The sequence below is a fragment of the Melozone crissalis genome, unplaced genomic scaffold, assembly GCF_028551555.1.
Source record: "Melozone crissalis strain CALT ecotype California unplaced genomic scaffold, PUWL_Pcris_2 ptg000027l_1, whole genome shotgun sequence".
Taxonomy (NCBI): Eukaryota; Metazoa; Chordata; class Aves; order Passeriformes; family Passerellidae; genus Melozone; species Melozone crissalis.
The window spans coordinates 13,389,528-13,410,056 of record NW_026535805.1 but is presented as its reverse complement, the minus strand read 5'-3'; the positions used below and the strand labels follow the sequence as shown (position 1 = coordinate 13,410,056).

At 50.3% G+C, this 20,529-nt stretch overlaps 1 protein-coding gene across 1 annotated transcript in view; it reads right to left on the bottom strand.

Annotated features, from left to right (window-relative positions):
* Positions 1 to 18,629: 18,629 nt before the first annotated feature.
* The window catches only part of MDGA1 (MAM domain containing glycosylphosphatidylinositol anchor 1), a 138,527-nt gene continuing 136,627 nt past the window's right edge, over positions 18,630 to 20,529 (bottom strand). Inside the window, exons 16-17 of the mRNA XM_054280137.1 lie at positions 20,282 to 20,390; positions 18,630 to 19,162 (exon numbers count right to left, since the gene is read on the bottom strand). Coding sequence (XP_054136112.1) covers positions 19,071 to 19,162; positions 20,282 to 20,390 — 201 coding nt within the window. The 3' untranslated portion in view covers positions 18,630 to 19,070. The remainder of the gene's footprint in view (positions 19,163 to 20,281; positions 20,391 to 20,529) is intronic.

Here is a 20,529-nt window from a genome sequence, read left to right as displayed (position 1 = left end):
GCAGAGCAGAAGTTTAAAACATTCCTGTTGCAGAGCGGGAAAGAGCTCAGACCCTAACTGCACAGGATACAGTTAAGTTGCTTGGCCACAACCTACTGGCCTAGTAGGAGGCTAGTGAAAATCTCTGTGTTGGTGAAGCCTTTGTCTTGCATCTGTCTTACCTCCTGACCCTTTCCATCAACATGACTCCTTCCTTCCCTTACTGCCTTTACTGGATCTGGCTGAAAACACACACAAGGAAAGCAGACCATCACAGCCAAGCTCCTGAAGAGGCTTTTCCAGTGGGGGCCAGCAGACCAGCTCACCCTGGGGTGGAAGGTGGCCTAACCTTGCTTACACTGGCTGGCTCTGTCTCTCAAATCAATAAAGGCTAAAGTGAAAAGCCTGAACTTGCCTTCTGCAGCCGAGGAGGGGCTGGGGGAGAAGTGTGGCAGCACTGAGAGTTATTGCTGTGGCATTTATGGAGCATGTTGCTATGAATCGATATCTCACCATAATTACCTCATTTGCCTGTTTTTCAAATTAGATAACAAGGTTCAATGCTTGACCAGATCATTCTTCATCCATTTGCATTTCCTGCTTTCCTTTGCAGTGGAGGGGAGCCCCTCCTATTAATCAGCAGACCTTGGGGTGAGTGGGATTACACCCTGAAAACTCCTTTTGTCTCTTATGCTGGAACACTGTCATCAGAAGGTGGGAGGCCAGGCCAGACTGCCCACTCTGGAGGACAGGGGGCTGTTTGTCCAGCTGGCTCCATGCTGAGATGGGAGGCAGACAGCAATGAGCTCACGCTCTGCTCAGACACTGACATTTCCGTGGGGCTGGGCTCATCCATCATGATGTGGTGACTGAGGAGAGCTGTTAACTGTTTCGAGCTGGCTGCCTGCCTCCTGTGCTGCTGCAGCTGAGGCTGCTCCCATAGGGAGCTCAGGACCTGCAGCATCCCTGGGGAAGCAGTGTATGGGTCTGGGGAGAACCCTCCTGAGCAGGGGACAGTGAGGAGGACAGGAGAGCCGCACCATGACTCAGTGTTTGGGGAACAGAGAGAATCCTTTTGTAAGGCAACTGCTTCTGTTTCACTCCCAGCTCTGAGATTTCTTTCCCCTTTGTACCCACTGTTCTCCTTGCAGAGGACAGGCAGACTCCCCCCAGCATGTTTCCTGCCTGTGCAGGAGCTCATGGTTTGTATCACAGACATGCAGCCTCTTATCTCAGGGGTGGATTTCTGGCTGAACCCGTCACCCTCCATGTTGTGGCTGGGACTTTTTGTTTCTTTTGCTCAGCAAAGCATAACGCTCATCTGGGTGGTGACTTGGCTTTTGTAAAAACAGCACTTGCTCAAAATCAGAAGATTATAATATCCTCAACCCCTCTTCATGCCTCATTCTCCTGAGCCAGCCTCCAAGGCAATACCTATTACCAGGTATTACAAGCAAAGCAAATTCTTGTAGTCAGATGGCTCATTAGCTCCTGCTTCTCTGGGGACGCCCCTGTGCCTTTCCTCTGCTCTCTCTCCCCTGTGAGGAGCAAAGGACTCCACCTTTGCCAGGGCAAAATAAAGAACAATTAGACAGTCATTAATCTGCAAGAAGGGAGGGCAGGAGGAGCAGCAGCAGCTGCTGAACTGCTGTTGCACAGCTGAAGTGTGGTTTCCCAGGGGCAGGTGGGAGTGCAGCTTGGATCAGAGATGGGAGAACTGTCTTGTGCCTCTCCCTTGCTGTCAATTAGTACAAGAGGTTGGCCTTACCTCCAAGTAGCCAGAGACCTCAGGAGCAGCTCTCAAAGCTGCAAGCAGACTCTTTGGAGACTAATTGGGGTCTTTCACCTCCTTTTAGCTGCTTCCAGCAATGCAGTCTGGAGTGCAAACAGGAGAACAAATGCTTATTTTGCCAGGGAGTCAGCAGGGCTTTAACAATTCCCTGGAGCCTGAGGGATGATAGAAAGAGACCTGGGAGACACAGCCCTGAAATCAGCAAGCCACTTTCAATCATTTACCAGTAGTCCTGGCAAACTGGGGAGGTCCCAGATGACTGAAGGTTGGCAAATGTGACACCCATCTATAAAAGCTAGAGGCATGATCCAGGAAAATACATGCCTGTAATCCTGATGGGAGTACCAGGGAAGGTCATGGAGCATGTCATCCCGAATGCCACCATGCAGCGTGTATGGGACACTCAGAGCCACCACAGGTTTCTTGAAGGTAGGTGCTGCTTAACAAACCTGATCTCCTTCTGTGACAAGGTGACTGCTTGGTGGACAATGGAAAGGCTGTGGATGTATCTGCCTGGGCTGCTGAAAAGCCTCTGACACTATTTCCTCCAGGAGAAACTGGCTGCTCATGGTTTGGGCAGGTGCACTCTTTTCGGCAAAAAACTGTCTGGATGGCCAGGCCCAGAGAGTGGTGAATGGAGCCACACCAGCTGGTGGCTGGTCACAAGTACTGCTCCCCAGGGCTCAGTGTCAGAGCCAGTTCTGTTTAATCTTTATTGATGACCTGGATGAGGGCATTGAGTGCACCCTCAGTCAGTCTGCAGGTGACACCAAGGTGGATGGAAGTGTTGATCTGCTGGAGCATAGGAAAGCCCTGCAGAGGGATCTGGACAGGCTGATTGATGGGCCAAGGCCAATTGTATGAGGTTCAACAAGACCAAGGCTGACAACAACCCATGCAGTGCTACAGGCTGGGAAAAGAGTATCTGGAAAGCTGCCTTGGAGAAAAGGACCTATGGTGTTTACCCTGGAGAAAAGGAGACTCAGGGGGCACTTTACTGCTCTCTACAACTGCCTGAGAGAAGGTTGTAGTGAGGTAGGGGCTGGCCCCTGCTCCCAAACAACAAGTGACAGAAAAAGAGGAAATGGTGATGAGTTCTGCCCATGAAGCTTTAGATTGGGTAATGGGAAAAAAATTTACTGAATGGGGTAGTCAAGCATTGGAAGAACAGACTGTCCAGAGAAGGGGTGAGGTCACCATTTCTGGAGGTGCTTAAAAGACATGTAGATGTGGCACTGAGGGACAGGGTTTAATGCTGGACTTGGCAATGTTGGGTTAATAGTCTGACTCAGGGATCCTAAAGGTCTTTTCCAGCCTAAATGATTCTGTGTTTCAATAAAGTGCTTTGTGGCAGGACAGAGACCCTTGCATAGCAGGGTGGTACCTGCAGTGGCAGCCAGCAGGGAGGCTCCCCATCCCCAGCTTTCCAACCCTGCATGAGACTCCCTGCTCATGTCCATCTCTGTGCCCAGGTCCTTGGGCTGATGCTCATCCAACCTGTAAGGGACCACCTGCCTTCCTCTGTACCTTCTCTGTGGGAACTCAGCACATCACTCCGGATGTCCAGAGTTACCAAGACAACCCTTGGGGAGCTCGGGAATCCTGGAATGTTGCCAGAAGTACCTGGTGGCTTGACTTTGACCCTTCGAGGGATGTGCCACCTGTTTGAGGACATGAGAGTCACTTAAGAATGAGTGGTGTAAGAATGATGTATTTACAGGGTGAACTATAGATTTTAGGATTTTGGTACAGGGGGGTTATGGAGAAAAGATGGAGGGATCAGGGCGTGTCTTGTCCTTCTTTCTTCTTCTTGTCTTCCATTTTCTGTGGTGATGTTGGCACTTTGGGACTGGTTCTTGGTGAAGGTGCACTTGCTAATATGGGTGAAAGGTGTTGGGAAATAAAGGTAAATATGATGTACGTAGTTTTTAGTATAAAAATAGACGACCGCCCAGTGGGAGGTCAGAGTACCCTTGGCTGCTTTGCTGGACAGACCTCTGTCGGGCAGAAAGAAAATTCTATAGATAAGAAATAATAAACAATTCGAAGACTGAAAATCTGAAGAGTCCAGACTCATCCTTTGCAACGTGGGCTGTCCCAGAGCCATCCTACGCGTGACCGGGCAGAGACAGACAGCCGAACCAGACACTTCTCCTCCATGTAAACATGTGTGGAGAGACCTTTATGCATGTGGGGGAAGCTGCTGTTTTGCCAATGTGCTGCAGAGCAGGAAGGTGTGCATCCACGTGGAGAGGCCCCCCCTTCTCCCTCCTGCTGCAGGCTCATGGTGGCTTACATGAAACAGTAACAGAAGCGTCCTGTGAAAAGGAAAGGGAAATGACTGCCCAGAGGTCTCCTGCAGGAAAGGTGTTTCCTCCTGGGGAGAGCAGAAAGGGATGAGTCCAGAGCCTCTCTGAAAAGATGCTCTGGACTGCAACAGAATCCGCCATGCAACGAGTGTGAATGGCGGCTGGTTATGAGCCCCAGTGGGGAGGGCAGCAGGATTCAGGCTCAGTTATTAAGACCATAAATCATGGAGACAGTCATGGGAAAGGCTGATGAGAAGAGGATGTGCAGCCAGGAATGCCAGGAGGGAGACAGTGGGCATCAGAGGCACAGAGCTTCTACACATTCTGTTATTTTAAGAATTTTTCTTTTTTATGGCAGTGCTGTCATTTTTATCAGAAGAAGGGACCAAATGATTTTAAGTTCCCATTTCCTGAAGACCCAGGCATGAATTCCAGGTTGCTCCTGATAAGAGCAAAGGCTTAAGACCCAGGCATGAATTCCAGGTTGCTCCTGATAAGAGTTGGGGGTGAAACAGCATGGGCAAGGGCTGCAGGGCAACAGTGAAAGGCAAGGACAGGGCTGGAGTGAGGCTCCAAAATACCAGGAATTTTTGAGGCAGGGGCCAGCCAGGATTTGGCACTGCAGTATTTTCCCTATCAAAAGCAGAAGGCAGGTTTTGGTGAGGTGGGGAGGTCAATGGACAGCACTGTCTGCAGGGGAAGGTGGGGCTGTTAGATGGGAGAGAAGCTCTGCACAGCCAGGTGTGCTGCAGCCCTTCCCCTTGGGCAGCCCGTGTGGCACCGATGGCTTCTCTGCTGCCTGAGCCCTGATGCTGGTGCTCAGCTATGGTATCTCTGTGCTGAGCTGTAGGTGTGATGCATAACTACCTGAAAGGTACAGCAGGCAGATCCTTGTCCACTTGCAGCTGTCCAAGCCTCCCATATCTCCTCAGGAACCTTCAGCTCTTTCTGTTTAATGCTGAGGTCTCTCAGCAATATCTGGGGCAAGGAGTGGCAGTCCCCCACAGTGTGCCTGGTGACTGCACTTTGCTGTGGGGCTGAAGGAAACTGCCTGGCTCTGGCTTAGCTCTGACTTTGGTTTTGGCTCTCACCCAGAACATCAGGCACAGCTGGAGCTGCACAGGGACGTACAGTGAGCTTTAGGCACTACTCATGTTCTGACAGCAGGGCTCTGGCTCGCTGCAAAGCCCATTCAGGGCACTGGGTTAGAAGAGGCTGAGTCTTGTGAGTGTAAATCTACTGGATGAAGGATACCTCAGAGGTTTTACTCTGCTGTGTAGCTCTTTTCAGAGGCAGATGAAGTTGAAATCATCCAGGGCAGCCCATGAGAACATAAAAACTGGTCCTGGTGTTTTGAACAGGTGAGATGCCAACCAGGCTGAAACAGGGCAGGAGCCTGTCCAGAGGCTGCAGCTCGGTGTTCAGGCATGGGATGGGGCCCCCTTCCTTCTCAGTAGTGTGGAGCATTTTCTGATGTTTGCACAAGCAGGAGGTGATACCTTTGACCTGCTTTGTGGTCTGCTGGCAGGCTTCACTTGCAGCCCAGCACCCTGCAGGAGCAGCCCTGGCCCTTCCTCCTTGTCTGCTCTCAAGAAAGGCCTTCAGGGGGATGTCAGTCTGGCTTTTGCGTGGAGCAATCTGTGATGCATCTGCCTTCCCTCATGCCCAGGGCCTCACATGGGATGTGGAAAAGCCCTGCAGGAATGGATAGGTCATCTCTGAGCTCCAGCTGCCAAACCCTTTGGCCTGCCCTGGCATTCCCCATCATAGCCACCAGCTGCAAGCCACCAGACTCTGAGCTAGCCTGTCTCCTCTCAAGGCAATGTGAAATAATTAGCTAATTAATCCCCATTCCCTCTCCATGGCAGGGAGCAGCACTGGCTCAGTGCCAAAGCAGAGCTACAGGAGCAGGCAGTGCTCTTGCCTTATGCTGCACGAGTGGAGCCATGCAGGAGGAGGGCACAGCATCCCCAGCCCTGGGTGCAGCAGTCACAGGGCAGCGAGCCCAGGGACCACACTGCACCATCCGCCTCTCTCCACTAAAAATCCTGAGTGCAGCAAGGAGGATCAAGATGCAGCCAAGGGAGGCTGAAGGGAGAAAAGGGGCTGTCCTCACACAAGGTGGGACAGTGCTTCCACTGAGGGAGGAGAGTTTCCCAGAGATCAGAGATGCAGCGGTAGCGAAAATTCAGGAACAATCTGTAGCTGGCATCAGTACAGGGCTATTGCTGACAGAAAAGGGCTGGGGTGGGGAGTCAGGCTCAGTCAGAGCCCTCATGGGGATGAATGTGTGCCATGTACATGGGTCCACACATCGATGGAAGAGTGTGACAGTGCAGAGAAATGCAGATGGAGGGAGGTGCCCCCTCCATCTCCAGATATCTAAGCATATTCTAATCCAACAGGTCTCCTCCTTGCTGTCCCCACTGAGCTGATGGACAAGGCTTTCCCAGCCAGACTCAGGACCCAGCTCTGCTCTGGGCTGGCAGGATGCTAATGTGGTGGGCTACAGCTGCAGCCTGTATCTCTAAATCTTCTCAGCTTTTTAGGTCACTTTGTTCTGCTTATAAATCCTGGTCTTGTCTTACAAACCATAAATCTTCCTCTACAGTCAGCACCATTTATTTTTTCCTCTGGTCTTAAATAACAGGGTCAGAATATTTAAAATCCAGATTGTTGCATTTTCTGTGGTTTTTGCTCATAACAAGTATTCTCTTCCATTCTGGGAAAATGCCACAGACCTGTGGCCAGATAGCCTTGCTTAGGAATTTGTAGGAAGAGAGGAATAGGGAAAAGGGCTTCCAAAGGACATGCTGAAATAATCTGCCACTCACACAGCCCTTGCATGTACGTACAATTCCATGCATGTGCTTGGCACAGCTGATGCACCCATGTGCAGGCATCCTTACCTCTCCTGCATTCACACACACACCCCCTTGCTGGCACCTGCCTCCTCTCTTCACCGAGGCACAGCCTCGCACAGATCAGAGCTACACCTTGTCCCTCCACCTCTAACCCTCATCCAATCCCAGGCATCTGGCAGGGAACAAGTGGTTCCCATCCTCTCCGTAACCAAGCAAGGCCATTCACACAAATCTGGTCTCTGCCCCCGCAGCTTGGTGCTCTGAGCCTTGACACCCTCCCCAGTGTCAGGAGCTACTTCTCAGCAACCTCCATACCCAGCTGTGCTCCTCACCCCTTCCTGCAAGGTGCTGGTGGGTGTTCCCCTGGCAGAAGCAGCACCTCTCCTCTGCTGCCTGCCCAGGGTGGGGAGAAACTCTGTGAGAGTTGGGTTCCTGTGTTGGCAGAGCGGTAAACGGGCTCTGCCAAGCACCAGGACAGCCCTACATGGGACCAGGAGCCTGCCAAAAAGTCGTGTGTGATGGTGCAAGGCCAGCATTCCATGCTCAACCAGCCTGGAGCCCACAGATATGCAGTGAAGCATCCTTGTGTCTGCATTACAGTTCTCTTCTTAATGACTGTACAGCTCCTGTTTCTGCAGGTTTCTCACAAAGGACTCCACTCACTTGAGCATGCAGTCAATACTCCTTTCCATCTTCATCACTCACTGTCTGGCTCCAGGCTTTATTTATTGCACAGCATCAAATCACCAAGCCAAAGACAAAAGTGGCTCGCTCCCTTGTGGCCCTTTTGGTGGGCATTCCCAGTGATCCAGCTTTAACAAAATTAGCATTGCTTCTACCTTTGGAGGTGATTTTTCTGTCTGCAGTGCACACAGGAGGGACTGAGCTGTAGCAGCTGTACAATCAATAGTACAGACCTTGCAGGAACAGCCTGAACCTCAGCCTGGCTCCTAATCTGCCAGCACATCCTCATCTCCCTTAGGGAAGAATTGCAACATAAAGCTCGGGAATGTATTAGTGTGTAGGTAGCCAGAGTGACCACAGATGGGGTGTCAGGCAAACACAAACTAAACAGTAAATTCTGGGTTATCAGGGGCAATCCCCAATGGTGTTGCCTTGTCTGAGAGAGCCAGAGCCCAGGCTTTTACAGTATGTGTCATTTTACAGCTGACAACACACTAAAAAATTTGAGTGCTTTTGTAAAGCAGACCTAGTGTGGGGACAACTAGAACAGCAAGAATTAACAATTAATGACAAAATGCAATGTTCCCAGACAAAAGGTAAGCAGCTGGAGTAGACTCCAGCTCTCTGGGTGATCTGAAACAATCTTACATCTTCCTTCTTTGGCTGCTCCCCTCTACCTCATTTCCTTCCCAGCCTGTGCCTGTTCCTTCAAAATGCAGCCTGCTTTCCTGCCCAGTCCCTGTGCAGCCTCAGACCTGCTCTGGCCTGTGTGGGAAGGGAGAGGGACTCTGAGGAGGAGTCATGGCAGAGTGGGACTCTGTGTCTCAACATGTGCATGACAAGGGTGGGCTGAACTTGGGCAGGAATGACAGAGATGAGTGCTATGTGCATGCATATATATGCAAATATAGAATATATATGTATGTTACATATATATATATAGACACATACACACACACACACACATATGTATTTGTTTAATAGTGCTTTCCAGTACTTTGACCTGAATCACCACAGCAACTCCAGTATCCAGCTCCCTTCAGACTCCCATCTGGAACAGTTATTTTTCATTATAAGAGGGAAAAAGGAAGCATTTACTAGGCATGATTACTTTCATAGACTCATAAAATCAAACATCCTCTTTGCCGGTGGGTTTCACAACTGCTTGCTGTGAGGGAAGCAGAAGAGGCAGAAATGCTGGGTTAGCTTGGAAGGCCCTTCTGCATTGCTTTGAGCCCTATCCCAAACTTTCTCCTGGCAGCTCAAATGCCACGGAGTCATCACCATTTACACCAGCTGAAGTGGTGTTAATGGCAGGGATATGGCAGGTCAGGGTAGGCACCTGGGTGCTGCTTTTGTTTTAGAGTCTGGTGAGGTTCAGCCGACAGCAGCTTGTGGCATGTAAAACAAAACTATGTTAGACTTTCACACACAGTTCTCTTGAGTGTTGCTCTTAAGGGCTCAGATGAGGCAAAGTTAACTTTGGGTCTGAGCTGAGTAGCCCTGCAGATTTCATGGCAGAGAAGATACATTCACCCAAGAACATCTTAGGCATCACATGGGTCATGGTTGGCATTGCCCATTCTCTGATGGCTCCATGGAGCAGCTGGACCCATGGGGGAGACTCTGAGGTGGAGAGGAGTGCCAGGAAAAGGGGCCCTGGCACCCCACTGACAGCCCAGGGCTCTTGGCTTGTTTCACACCTACTAGTTTTGGAGCTGCTGCCTTGGCTCATTTTCTTGAGGGAGAAATCAAGAGCAAAGGGCAAAAGAACCAGTTTTGAGTGGTGTCATCAGAAGCCAGCAGCCTCAACAGCTGCAGGTCTGGGATGGGAAGGAGAGGTTTAGAAAAGGCAGGAGTGCTGGGTAAGGGAAGGGGAGGGCTCTGAGGCACTCCCTTCACAAGGGTTCCCCAACACTCACTGCCCCAAACCTGCCTGTGCCATGTCCTAGGCCCAGCCCTTGTGGTGGGGTTTGAGCAAATCTGAGCAGCCTTCCCCAGGGACTTTTAATCAGATATTTTGGGAAAGACTCAGGGTCAAATGCTGCCCACACGTGCCTCAGTGCTGGGCAGCAATACAAGTTCCTCCCTGCCCAGACACTGTGAGCACCAATTGCAGGCTGCACCTTGTCACCCCAACCCCAGAGAGAGGGACACACAGGCTCACCCACTGGAGTACTGCAGCTTTATTTGAATGAAACAATCCACGCTGAGAGTCTGTAGGTTACACGGCAGGTGCACTGGGGCTCGGGGAGGTGGTGGATGAGGCAATGATTATAAAACATCTCACCCTGTTTGAAAGGTTCAGTTCAGTCCCTTTGTGTTTTGTGCTTTTTACGTTGTGGACAGCTTGGCATCATGGTGGCAAGAGGGCCCCAGCTCCACTCAGTGTGGCGATGGCACACTATGAGATGTGGGGTGGGGATGGGACAAGACATGGCGGCAATGAGGGGGTGGGTGGAGATGAGGCTGTGTCCCAGGATCCCCACCTACGACACTGATAGCAAAAAACCCAAGAGACACCAGAGGACCCCCCCTCCCTCTTCCACAGTATCCCCACACACACAGACTTTGTGGGGGCTGTTTCCAAACACTTCTGTCAGATCAACCAACACTTTCTTACTGGCCTTGGTAGGACGTGAGAGGTGATGCAATCCCACTGGAACTAGATCCCACTGAAGTGGCTCACTGTTGGGCCTGAGCTGGTTCTCCCTGCACCCCAGAAACTGAGGATGGGATTTTGGTGTGATCCCCTTCTATGGGATCCAGGGATGAAGTCTGCTGCTGTCTCTCCAGGCTGGAAATAAAACACTCAGTGAGGGTAAATAAGGGGGATGGAGTGAGGAGGAGTGTGGAAATCACTGTCTGATGCTCACTTCTGGCCAAAGGCAGATGCCACAGTTGTTTCCCCATGAACCAGTTGTATCTTGGATGATGGCTCCTTTCCTCTGCTGTGTGTATTGTGATACAGGCAGGATGGTTCTGACTGGGGAAAAGACCCCAGCAAAACCATGCTGGCCAAACCAAAGTTCCCATTCCATCCAGAGATTAGAGATTGTCTCCATGCTGTCAGGCAAGGGCTGTGAATAAAACCACAAAGAACCACGTATCTGCAGCATTCTCAGCTTTTAGGGAATGTCTTGAGATGAATGCATGCTGTGGAACGCCCTGCTGTGGAATGAGATGATACAACTAGAAGATCCCAAAAAGTGGAAAGCAGGCCAAACTCATCTATTTGAAAGCATTGACACTTTACCCAGCTTTAACACCAACAATTACATTAATGTGCTGAGAAGCTGGGGATGGGCAGCAGAGAACAAAGTTTGACGAGAGGAAAAGGTCACCTCTAGCAAACTCTGAGAGAGTCTTTTTGTCTCAGGATGCTACATGCATAGGGAAGCTTTGCTCCAAGTCTGTAAATACCTTCCTCATCACCATCTGAATTTTCACAGGGAAATGTCTAGTGCTCACCAGTCCCTTGCTCAGTTTCTGTGTGGTTCGTGCTGCCACCCACACAAAAGACCCAAACACTAGTCCAGTCAATGGCTGTGGCATTTTATAGACAGAATGGTATCTATATTCTCCTCTCAGCACAGTCTAGGTGCTGCCTGAGCTGACCATGCTGCTACAGCCTGGCTGTCACTCTGTTCACTGATACCCACAGCTGGTTCTTGAGAACAAGGCCCAGTGAGACAGAATTTACCAAATGCCCCAGCTCTGAAGGTACTCTGAGCTGGAGCATGGACTGTGGGGAAGGGAAAGGTGGGTGCTCCACCAGTAAAAGGGGTCCTATCCCCTCCCTGCTGCATTTCTGGCAGCTGCAACACACCCACAGCTCAGCTTTTGGCTTTGATCCCTCTACAGGCTGCTAAGATAAACACCTTACCAGTGCCAGACCTAAGTGCAAGCAGCACCTGGAAACAGCTTCATCCCAGCACCACATTGCTTGTCAGGGGCACCAAAAGAAAACCTGTTGGTGCCTGCCTGCAGAGGCTGCAATGCAGAGCAGGAAGTGGAGTTGCACTTGCTCTTGGCTGGTTTGGGCTCAGCCTTGGGCTGCTGGAATGCTGAGAACAAAGGAGGTGCAGCTCACTCAGTGGCAGCACAGCACTGCTGACATCTGGGACGTTCCAGCCGTACCCAGGGCCTGCCTTTGCTGATGAATTGCGGCTTGCTGTAGTTATGGAACTTCTGAAGATCCTGGAGCATCTCTCAATTGTAACAGCTGGGATTTACACAACTGGAAGCCACTTCACTGCCTAAACAGCAGGACCAGAGCCCATCTCCCCCAGGCAAAGCTGATCCCCACTGGCTCACAGCAGCAGCAGGGGGGCTTTCATCTTCCCACAGACTTGGCTGGCAGACAGGACAGATGCACATGGCTGGCAGAGCAGACAGGTACCCTTCACTTGGCTCCAAGCTTCAGGGAAGGGCCCAGCCATTACAGCATAAGGCACATCCATCACTATGGGCTTTGGGCACTGGCACTGCCTGGGGACTGGCACTGTATGACAGCTGTCCAGCTGGCCCTGTCTTCTGCTGATTTAGGCCATCCTGGGGGTAAAAAAATCCTACTCCAAGTCAAATATTCATAGCCAAATTTGCTTTTAGAAAAATAGTTAATGGAAGCACAAAATATTGTCTCATTCCATAGGAGCAAATTGTTTATAGGCTGTAGCAAATGCCAGCAAAACCTGGATTTACCACAGACTTGCACAGCTTTCTACAAAAATCTCTAATCACCCAGCTCTACCTTTGAAACAGTAAAGACAGCATCTCTCCCTTTCCCTTCTCTGTCCCATGCTGGAAACCCCTCACTATGAGAAGGACAGTGCTCACGAGCTGGGACCAGCCCTCTGCAGCTTTCCTCAGGGATCACCCATGAGAGGACAGTGGCTTGCCTGGCTTCTTCATGTACAGATGTGCTGAGGATCTGGAGCTGGACTAGTGCATTTTACTGGGAAATCTGGTCTCAGGATTTTCTTTAGTCTGCTTGCCCAGCATCTGAGAAGCCTCAGGTCAGAGCCTGCTGCCTGCCATCAGTGAAACAAAGGACAATGCACTGTGGAGCTCATCTTTCTCCTTTTCCAGAGGACACAGACAAGTTCTGTTCCATCCTTTCAGCCATGCATGGGGCTGTTTGTGAGCCCTCCTCTGCCTCTGATGGAGCCAGGACATGACCCACACCAGGTCCCTGATGGAGCCAACACATGCCCTGAAGTGCTCCTGCTCCACCACCACCACCCAGGCAGCCCCTCGGGCTTTGCCAGGGCTGCAGGGAGCAAGATGGAGAAGGTGCCAGAGCAGATCTAGGTGATCTGGACCCAGCCCCCCATTCCCTGCAGCCACAGAGCACAGGGACACAGTATGTCCTGTTGACTTGCTGTCTCTGGAGGTCTCTCTCTTTTTGGGAAAGGATCCTTGATGGCAAAGCCACTGAGCATGCACCTGAATCACAGCCCAGGGTCTGGGTGTGAAGCACACATCTCAGACAAAGTGGAGTGGGATGGCACTGCTTTTCCATGGCCAGGAGGTTGTCCTGCAGACTACAGCTGCCTGCAAGCTGCATCCTCCTCCTCTCTGGGATGGTGGGTTGGTCAAAAGGGGCCCTGGGCTGTCCCACAGTGCTCCTTGGGGTGTTTAAACCCTCCAGGGCACAAGTGGTCTGATGTGACCATACCAAACTATAAATAGCCATCAGAAGACCCCAAAACCCCCTGTGGTGCACTGGGTGGTGGCAGATGGTCACCAAACTGACATGTGCCTTAATCCCAAGGGAAGAATTGAAAACACCCATGGACCACAACCATCATTTGGGATGCTGGGAGTACCAAGGCCATTCAGCTCCCTGCTGGAAACCAGCAGCTGCCAGGTATTACCATGTGATCAGGTTAAAACGCAATGTCCAGAGCTCTCCAGCACTTTTCTTCTGTAAAACCTTTTGTCACAGGATGAGCAGCTATCAGTTGGGCCAAAGCAAATACAAATTATGGAAACAGCTTGCAGAGGGTCCTGCTGCTGCACACTTGTCATTATGAACAGGGATGCACCCCCATTGAGGGCAGCCTGGAAAAGACAACATATCAGGGCAGTTTAAAGGACCAAGAGTGGTCTTTCCCAAAGCCAGGAGTGCCAGGAAGCCTATCCTTTGCACAGGAAATACTCACAGTGCAATTGCTTGTCATCATTGAAAAGTGGGGTCCTTCTCCCTGGGTGCAAGAGCTGGGCATCAGTAGGGGCATTGGCACCGTGCCCAGCTTGAGGCACAGAGCCCATGTGACATCCTCCAGTGACATGCCACAGATATGCTCCTCTGTGCCATTGCTAGGACACCCAAAGGCACCCAGGAGGCAAAGGGATGCTGCAGCATTCCCAGAGAAAAATGGATATCTGAGTGGTGCTGACAGACAAAGGTGACTGAAACAGCAACATCCTGAAGCAGCATCTTCCTGAGCTCTCTGCTTTAACAAAAAGGTTTGTCTCCAAGTGGGGTGAGGTGCCACCATTTACTCTATGGAGGAGGGAAAATTCCCTGGTTCCTTTGCCTGTCCCTGCCTGGGGCAGCATGAGGACCCCCTGGCAATTCCCATGGATAAAATTCCCTGCCTCAGCCTTGCTGAGAGCTAATGGGGAGCAGGCCTTGCTCCTGACAGTGCCTTGAGGGGACCCCTTCATGCTGGAGACAGGGTTCAGGGCAGTGGTGGAGAGATGCTTCTCCACCAGCACCACTGACTGTCCCCCCAGGCTGAGCAGCACCCAGCACCAAGCCAAAAGCTGGGCCCTTCCTGATAGGGACAGGCTGAGGAGGAGGAATCCAGACTCTGATCTCCCTTTGGTAGTAAAGCAATGTTTTTGTAATTCTGGAGTAGTGCACCCACAGGATTTTGTATAGATAGAAATTAAATTTCAATACTTTGGATAGCAATAGGGAATAAAATATGATTATGATATGATATGATATCTCTAAATTATTTTTGCAAAAAAATTACCAGCCTAAATATCTGAAGCCCCCCCACCCAGCAATTTTTCCCTGATTGCTCCCATACTTCTTTCCAGAAGAAAAGCAGTTCCCAGAAGAAGGGCTCCCTATCACTGTTGCTACAGCCGTTCTCCAGGCAGCACACTGTGCAGCTCTGCTGGAGCAGCTCTGTGTGCCTGCCAATCACAGAATCCCAGAATTTGCTGAGCTGAAAGGGACCCACGAGCAGTTCCCAAACCATTTGTGCACTATGCAAAGTTTTTCATATACATGAAACAATTTTTCACTCTCATACAGCTGGGAAGAGTTGCACTCAGGTGCTCCTAATCACTTAACTCCAGATCAAATGGAACATATTATGTCCATCACTTTCCAGTGGCTGATCTTTGTGGAAGAAAAATAGTCTATTATTATCACCAGCCAGGAACTGCATTTCAGGGCAAGCAGCAGGAATTGATGTTCAGATTGTTAAAAGTCATGGATTAAAGTTCTGTTGATGACCTGCTATTTGGACTTGCACGGAACTGTAGAAAATTAAAATTAAAAAGTATATTTTTCAGAATACGATGAACAACTACAAAAAGAGATTTCAAATGTAAAGTTTCTTTGTAAACCCCACTTGTAACTACACAGTAGCATTCACTACTTCTAATATCTACAACTTATACCCAGGAGCCTGCACACTCACATATTTTCTGTTCTACACCCTGAAAAAAAATGAAATTGAGTATATATCGGCTAACACCCACACAGCATTCTTCCTAATGTATTTCTACAACTACCAAGCAGAGGTCTCCTTGTAAATAAAAGCAGTCTCTTAAATTTATATTGCACTTTTCTTCTGCAGGGACTTTCATACTATATACAGGAATAATATCCACCGTTGCTGAAATGCAGCCACTTCTGGAGTGGAATAAAGCAGCTACTTCATAGGCACAGAGCAACATAAAACATCAGGAAGAGAAACATAACATTGGGACTGCAGCAGATATTTAAGAAGACAGACAGTAATTAAGTTTAAGGACTGTAATTTAGCCAGAACAGTGTGAAAAATGTGAAGGGATCTTTAATTGGAAGGGGTAAGGAGCATGGCTTTACATCTCACCTGGGATGCATTACCTCCACAAGGAGACTTGCCTCTCAAGCATGGGGTAGAAAACCACAAGTACCACTACCCTCAAAGAAGAGGGACCCTGCCTCCCCTCCACCCCATCACTGCACATCTTCCCATCCCTGCTGCTGAAGTGCCTCTTTCCCCTGGTGCCATCTCTCAGCACATCTGCCAGGGAAATGAAGTCTCTCCTGTTGTCCTCAGTACTTCTAAAAAGCAGGGGCACTTGTGTTAATGACTTTACCCCAAACTCACTGCCAGCTGCTTTCTAGCCAGAGATAAAAGAGCAGAGGTCAAAGTGGGAAGGGGCTTCCTGAGACTTTTACTGAAGCTGAAGGACACCTGACAGCAAAAGGCTTCATCTCTGGCTGAGACAACCTCCTTGCTCTGCCCTGCACCTACAGCCACCAAAGGGCTTCTTGCCCCCTGTGCCATGGCTTGGTGTGGTGAGGCTCTTACAGCTTTCCTCACAGGGGCTGGCAACAGGGCATGGACTCCCTCCCTGCAGGCACCCCTGTGTGGTGCCCTTTTGCTGACACTTGCCTCACAGGTAATGCTTTGTCCATCATCCTGAACCTTCAGGCTGCACCTCCCCAGCCCCACAGCACCTCTGATGCCCACTAAACACCAGCAAAACCTGGGTGCTTGTGCAAGCTGGGCTGAGCAGTCTGTAGAAGCAAACTCACAAGGCCTCTGCCTCAGGGCTCAGAAGGTGAGATGGTTGCCCTGGGCTATCTCTTACTGATGGGGAAGCACTCCTGTCTCCACCTTCTGCCCAGCAGAAGCCTCCTGCAACCAGCAATGCAACACAAATGTTCTGCTGCTGGCAGATCAGGAGCCATTGCGAAGCTCCCAAGCGCCACTGGAAAGCACGGTCTCTCTCCTAGGAGTGAAAGTGGACTCCTACCAGGAGTGGGGTGATGACTTCTGACCTCCAACAAGCACAGAGGAAAAGAAGAGCACAGGGCTGAAAGAGCTCAGCCTAAAAAGGCAGCCCTGGCTGCCCATGAAAATGGCAACAGGCAGCAAGACACAGAATTGCTGTTGGCACCCACTGCACTCCTTGACACTGCCTGGCCCTGGGCAACAGCCACGGCTTTCCTGGTCAAATGTGCACTGTGATTGAGGTCTGGGCTCTGGAGGGAGGAGTGGAGACAGAAAAGACACAGTCCCAATTCTTGGAAATGGAGAAAAGCAGAATGAGCTGGGGAGACCTATATCATGCCCTCTACTGTCTTGCAAGGCCTCCTGCGAAGAAGGTTCCCTTGTCCCTCAGAGCTGATGTCCTTTCTCTCTCTGATGGTGGCTGGATCTCCTGGGAGTTAAGGAAGAGCTTTCCCCCTCCATCAGTGAAGGCAATGAGGCCCCAGCCATGGCTGGAAACTGAGCAATGCAGGAGGCAGTTAATACATTCAGGTGATTTCAGACAAACATGGCTGTCTTAGAGAAGCTGATATTTAATCAGAAATGGCTAAGGTGCCATGAGTACTGCAGTGAAACAACTATTTTATCTGTGGTGCTCCAGATAGGGATTTTGGATGGGGTATCCCTTAGGAGGAAGAGTCACACTTAATTAATTGCGAGTGTGGGCTAGTAAACCCCAATTCACAGCCTTGTGGGGCTAACTCTGCCCTATGCAGGGAGGTAAGTCATGCCCAGAGCTGCCTCCAGATGCAACAAGGCTATCACAGCTCTTGTTTGGCTGGTGCAGGGCAAATCCTTCTCCTGGACGTTCATTTGCCTCCACCTTGAGGAGGTTTGGCCAGACCTGCTGCAGGTCTGCAGCAAAGAGAAACACCACCTTTACCCACTCATGATCCCATCAAGAGAAAGGTGAATTTCCCCCATCCCTGCTCCCTTGTTCCTCAGTGGCAAACAGCACCACAGCTCAGCACAAGCTCCTCTTTCAGGCCAACTTCCTGCCTGAATCGTTCTTGGAGCAGTTTCTGGCCTGTTCCACATTTCAGCTCCTCTGCCCACTGCCCTGGCAGTGGAAGCTGAGTGCCTGTGTGGCTGCATGTGCTGACAAAATTCAGCAACCTCAGCCCTGAGCAGTGATGCTGTTGCCACCTTTTGCCCACACTGCAGTGAATGCACTGTGCATGTAAAAGGCCTTGGGAGGTGAGAGGGCAGCATTGGAGCTGCCTGAACTGCCAGCCCAGGGGTTGGATCATGAGCACAGGACTTGCTGCCTGGCTAAAGAACATTTAAATGCCTGAATCTTCCCATAATCCAGGAAACTTGAGGTGGAGGAAGTAATGGAATAAAAACCAAAATAAATAGGTAACAAAATACAGGCAGAGAAGCAATTGTGGGTTTGGGGCTGAGGCAGTTGCCATCCCAATATTCACAGGGGGAAGCCAATGTGCAACTGCTCCACCCTTCCAGTCCCATCCCATCACATCCCATCCCTCAGCCCCAGAGAGACCAGATTTTCTGTCTGCAGCTCAGACCTGATCCCTATCCAGCAAGAGTGCTGAGAGACAGACAGAGGCTCTTGGAGGGCCGTGCTGCAGCTGGATCCAGACAGGACTTCCCCACTCAGCGTGGTCCATGCCATCGGTCCCTTCCTTGCTCCATCTTCTTCAGGCTAGGGGATGAGGAGAAGCACAGAGCGGTGGGGAAAGGCCAAAGCAAACCACACTGGGGGCAATTAAGTACATGAGAGCCTGGGAGATGTGGATGGATGGAGACACTGAAGCACATGCGGTGCGAGGAAAGGCGCTCCGGCCGCCGGCACGCGGGGCGGCTGCTGCCCCACAGACGGGGCCGGTGCTGCAGCCGGAGCGGGGCAGCCCCAGCCAGTGGGAAAGCATGAGGAGACAAAGGGGAGTACTGCAGGATATCATCCACTAAGCTGTGGGCTCTGCAGCAAAGAAGGTAACTGTTCTGGTAGAAATTTGTGCTTTAATATATTTTTGTTTGTTTGTTTAAAACAAGTTCTCACTTCCCTGAGGAAGCCCTGTCCGACATTCCCAAGGAAACATGGGTGTGTTTTTTTTCTTCTTTCATTTGCTCTTCACATTTCTTCATTCCCATTTTTTTGTGTTTCGTTCCTTCTTTTCTCCGTGTGTGTTTCTTTCCTTCCTCTCTCTCTCTCTCACTCTCTCTCGTGCACGTGCTTTTTAAAAAAAGTTTTGTCTTTATTTTTAAATTTTGTTCTAGACATTATGACTTTCTCAAGGAGTGCTCCAGTTCTGAACCAGATCCCTTTGCATGGTCATGCCTGTCAGTCTTTGGTAACATATGGACACTTTGGTGTGCCAGTGAGGAGGGGAGGAAGGAGCAGAGGTGGCTGAGTAGGAAAGGAGCAGGAATGTCTTGGTCCGAAGACAGGAGCGCTCGCTTGCCATCATCTGAGCAGCATGTAAAGGAAGAAAGTCAATGGGCCACAAAGCCAAGGGCTGTGCAGGGCTGGGACACCGCTTCCTGGAAGAGCAACAGCTGCCAGCCAAGAAGGGAGAAAGAGAATTAGTGATGGGACAGATACAGACCTCATCACACAAGTCAGCACACATCTATGTGTTCTACAAGCCTGAAGGACAGAGAGTTCCCTGATCTTTTGGAAGACGCTTTGAGACTTTCCTGCACATTTTCAAGGTTCCCCAAAACTAACTTTGGAAAAAAGGTTGAGTCTTAGACTCTTTTGCAATCCAATCCTTTCTTCCCCAGAACTTTCAATCTGAGTCAAACAAAAGACTCTCATTGTGTTATGGTTATATCCCAGGCTAAAATAAACCTTTAATTGCACCTAAAATTTTGAAAATTTTACAGTGCTCTGACTTTTGTTTCCCTCTTCACCTGTGGAGTTAAGAAAATTGCTAGAAATGACTCTGAAGTTTTTCTTGCTTCAAAAATAAATAAACCAAACTGAAGCTTGTTCTCAGGTGCCTGTCTGGCTCTGGTTTGCATACCCTGAACATCTGCTCTCTGGCCCAGCTGGGGCATACTATCAAGGGCACAGGCAGGACTAGGGCAGAAGGCACACCAGGAATTCCCACCCCATGCCTATATACTGCTTACACACACCTCGCCGTGGCTGCAATGCATGGTGCACACAACAGTGGAGCTGTCTCCATCACTGCAGCGCTGGCATCACTTTATGTGGTGGACTGGAAAGGGGCTGGTGGGATTTAGCCTGGCTGCGCCGCTCTGCTCAGATAGCAATGGAAAGCAGCAGAGTCCTCCCTTGTTCCAAAGAGCAGATTGTTTTTTTTCTTAGAGTAGGACTGACTGAACACTACAAAGGCCATTAAAGACTGCAGAAGGTCCCTCTCCTTTCAAAGTTTCCATAACTAGAGTTTCCAGGAAATGAGGTATTGCAGAAGTCATTATCTTATTGGGGATGACACCTCCTGGTTGTGGTTGTTCCTTTGACTCTTGCTAACTCTCAACTGCATAGAACAAGCCCAAGAGTCTGATAGCCCCTCTGGTGACTCCTGCTGGTGGGGTCAACCACTCCGTTGAGTCCCACCAACACATCAGCGTGCTCTGAAATCAGCTGTGCAGTGTGTGAATGCACTCCTACTAGCTTGTTTGCCTCTGAGACAGACACAGTCTCACCCTTATTCGGTCCAATTGGCTTCCTTGGGCAGTCTCCCTTTTTCAGAGTGACGTCATCAATGGCAATGTCCCCCTCGTAGCTGGTGCCCCGGACACCTTCAAAGATGATCTACAAGCAAAGCATGGGAGAGAGCCCAGCGTGAGGCTGCAGTGTGGAGGGCCCCTCCTGCACTGCAGGGCTTTGCAGAAGTCAGCAGGACACAGAGCAGATCTTATCAGGCCCCTAAGAGAATTATTTCCTTCCCATT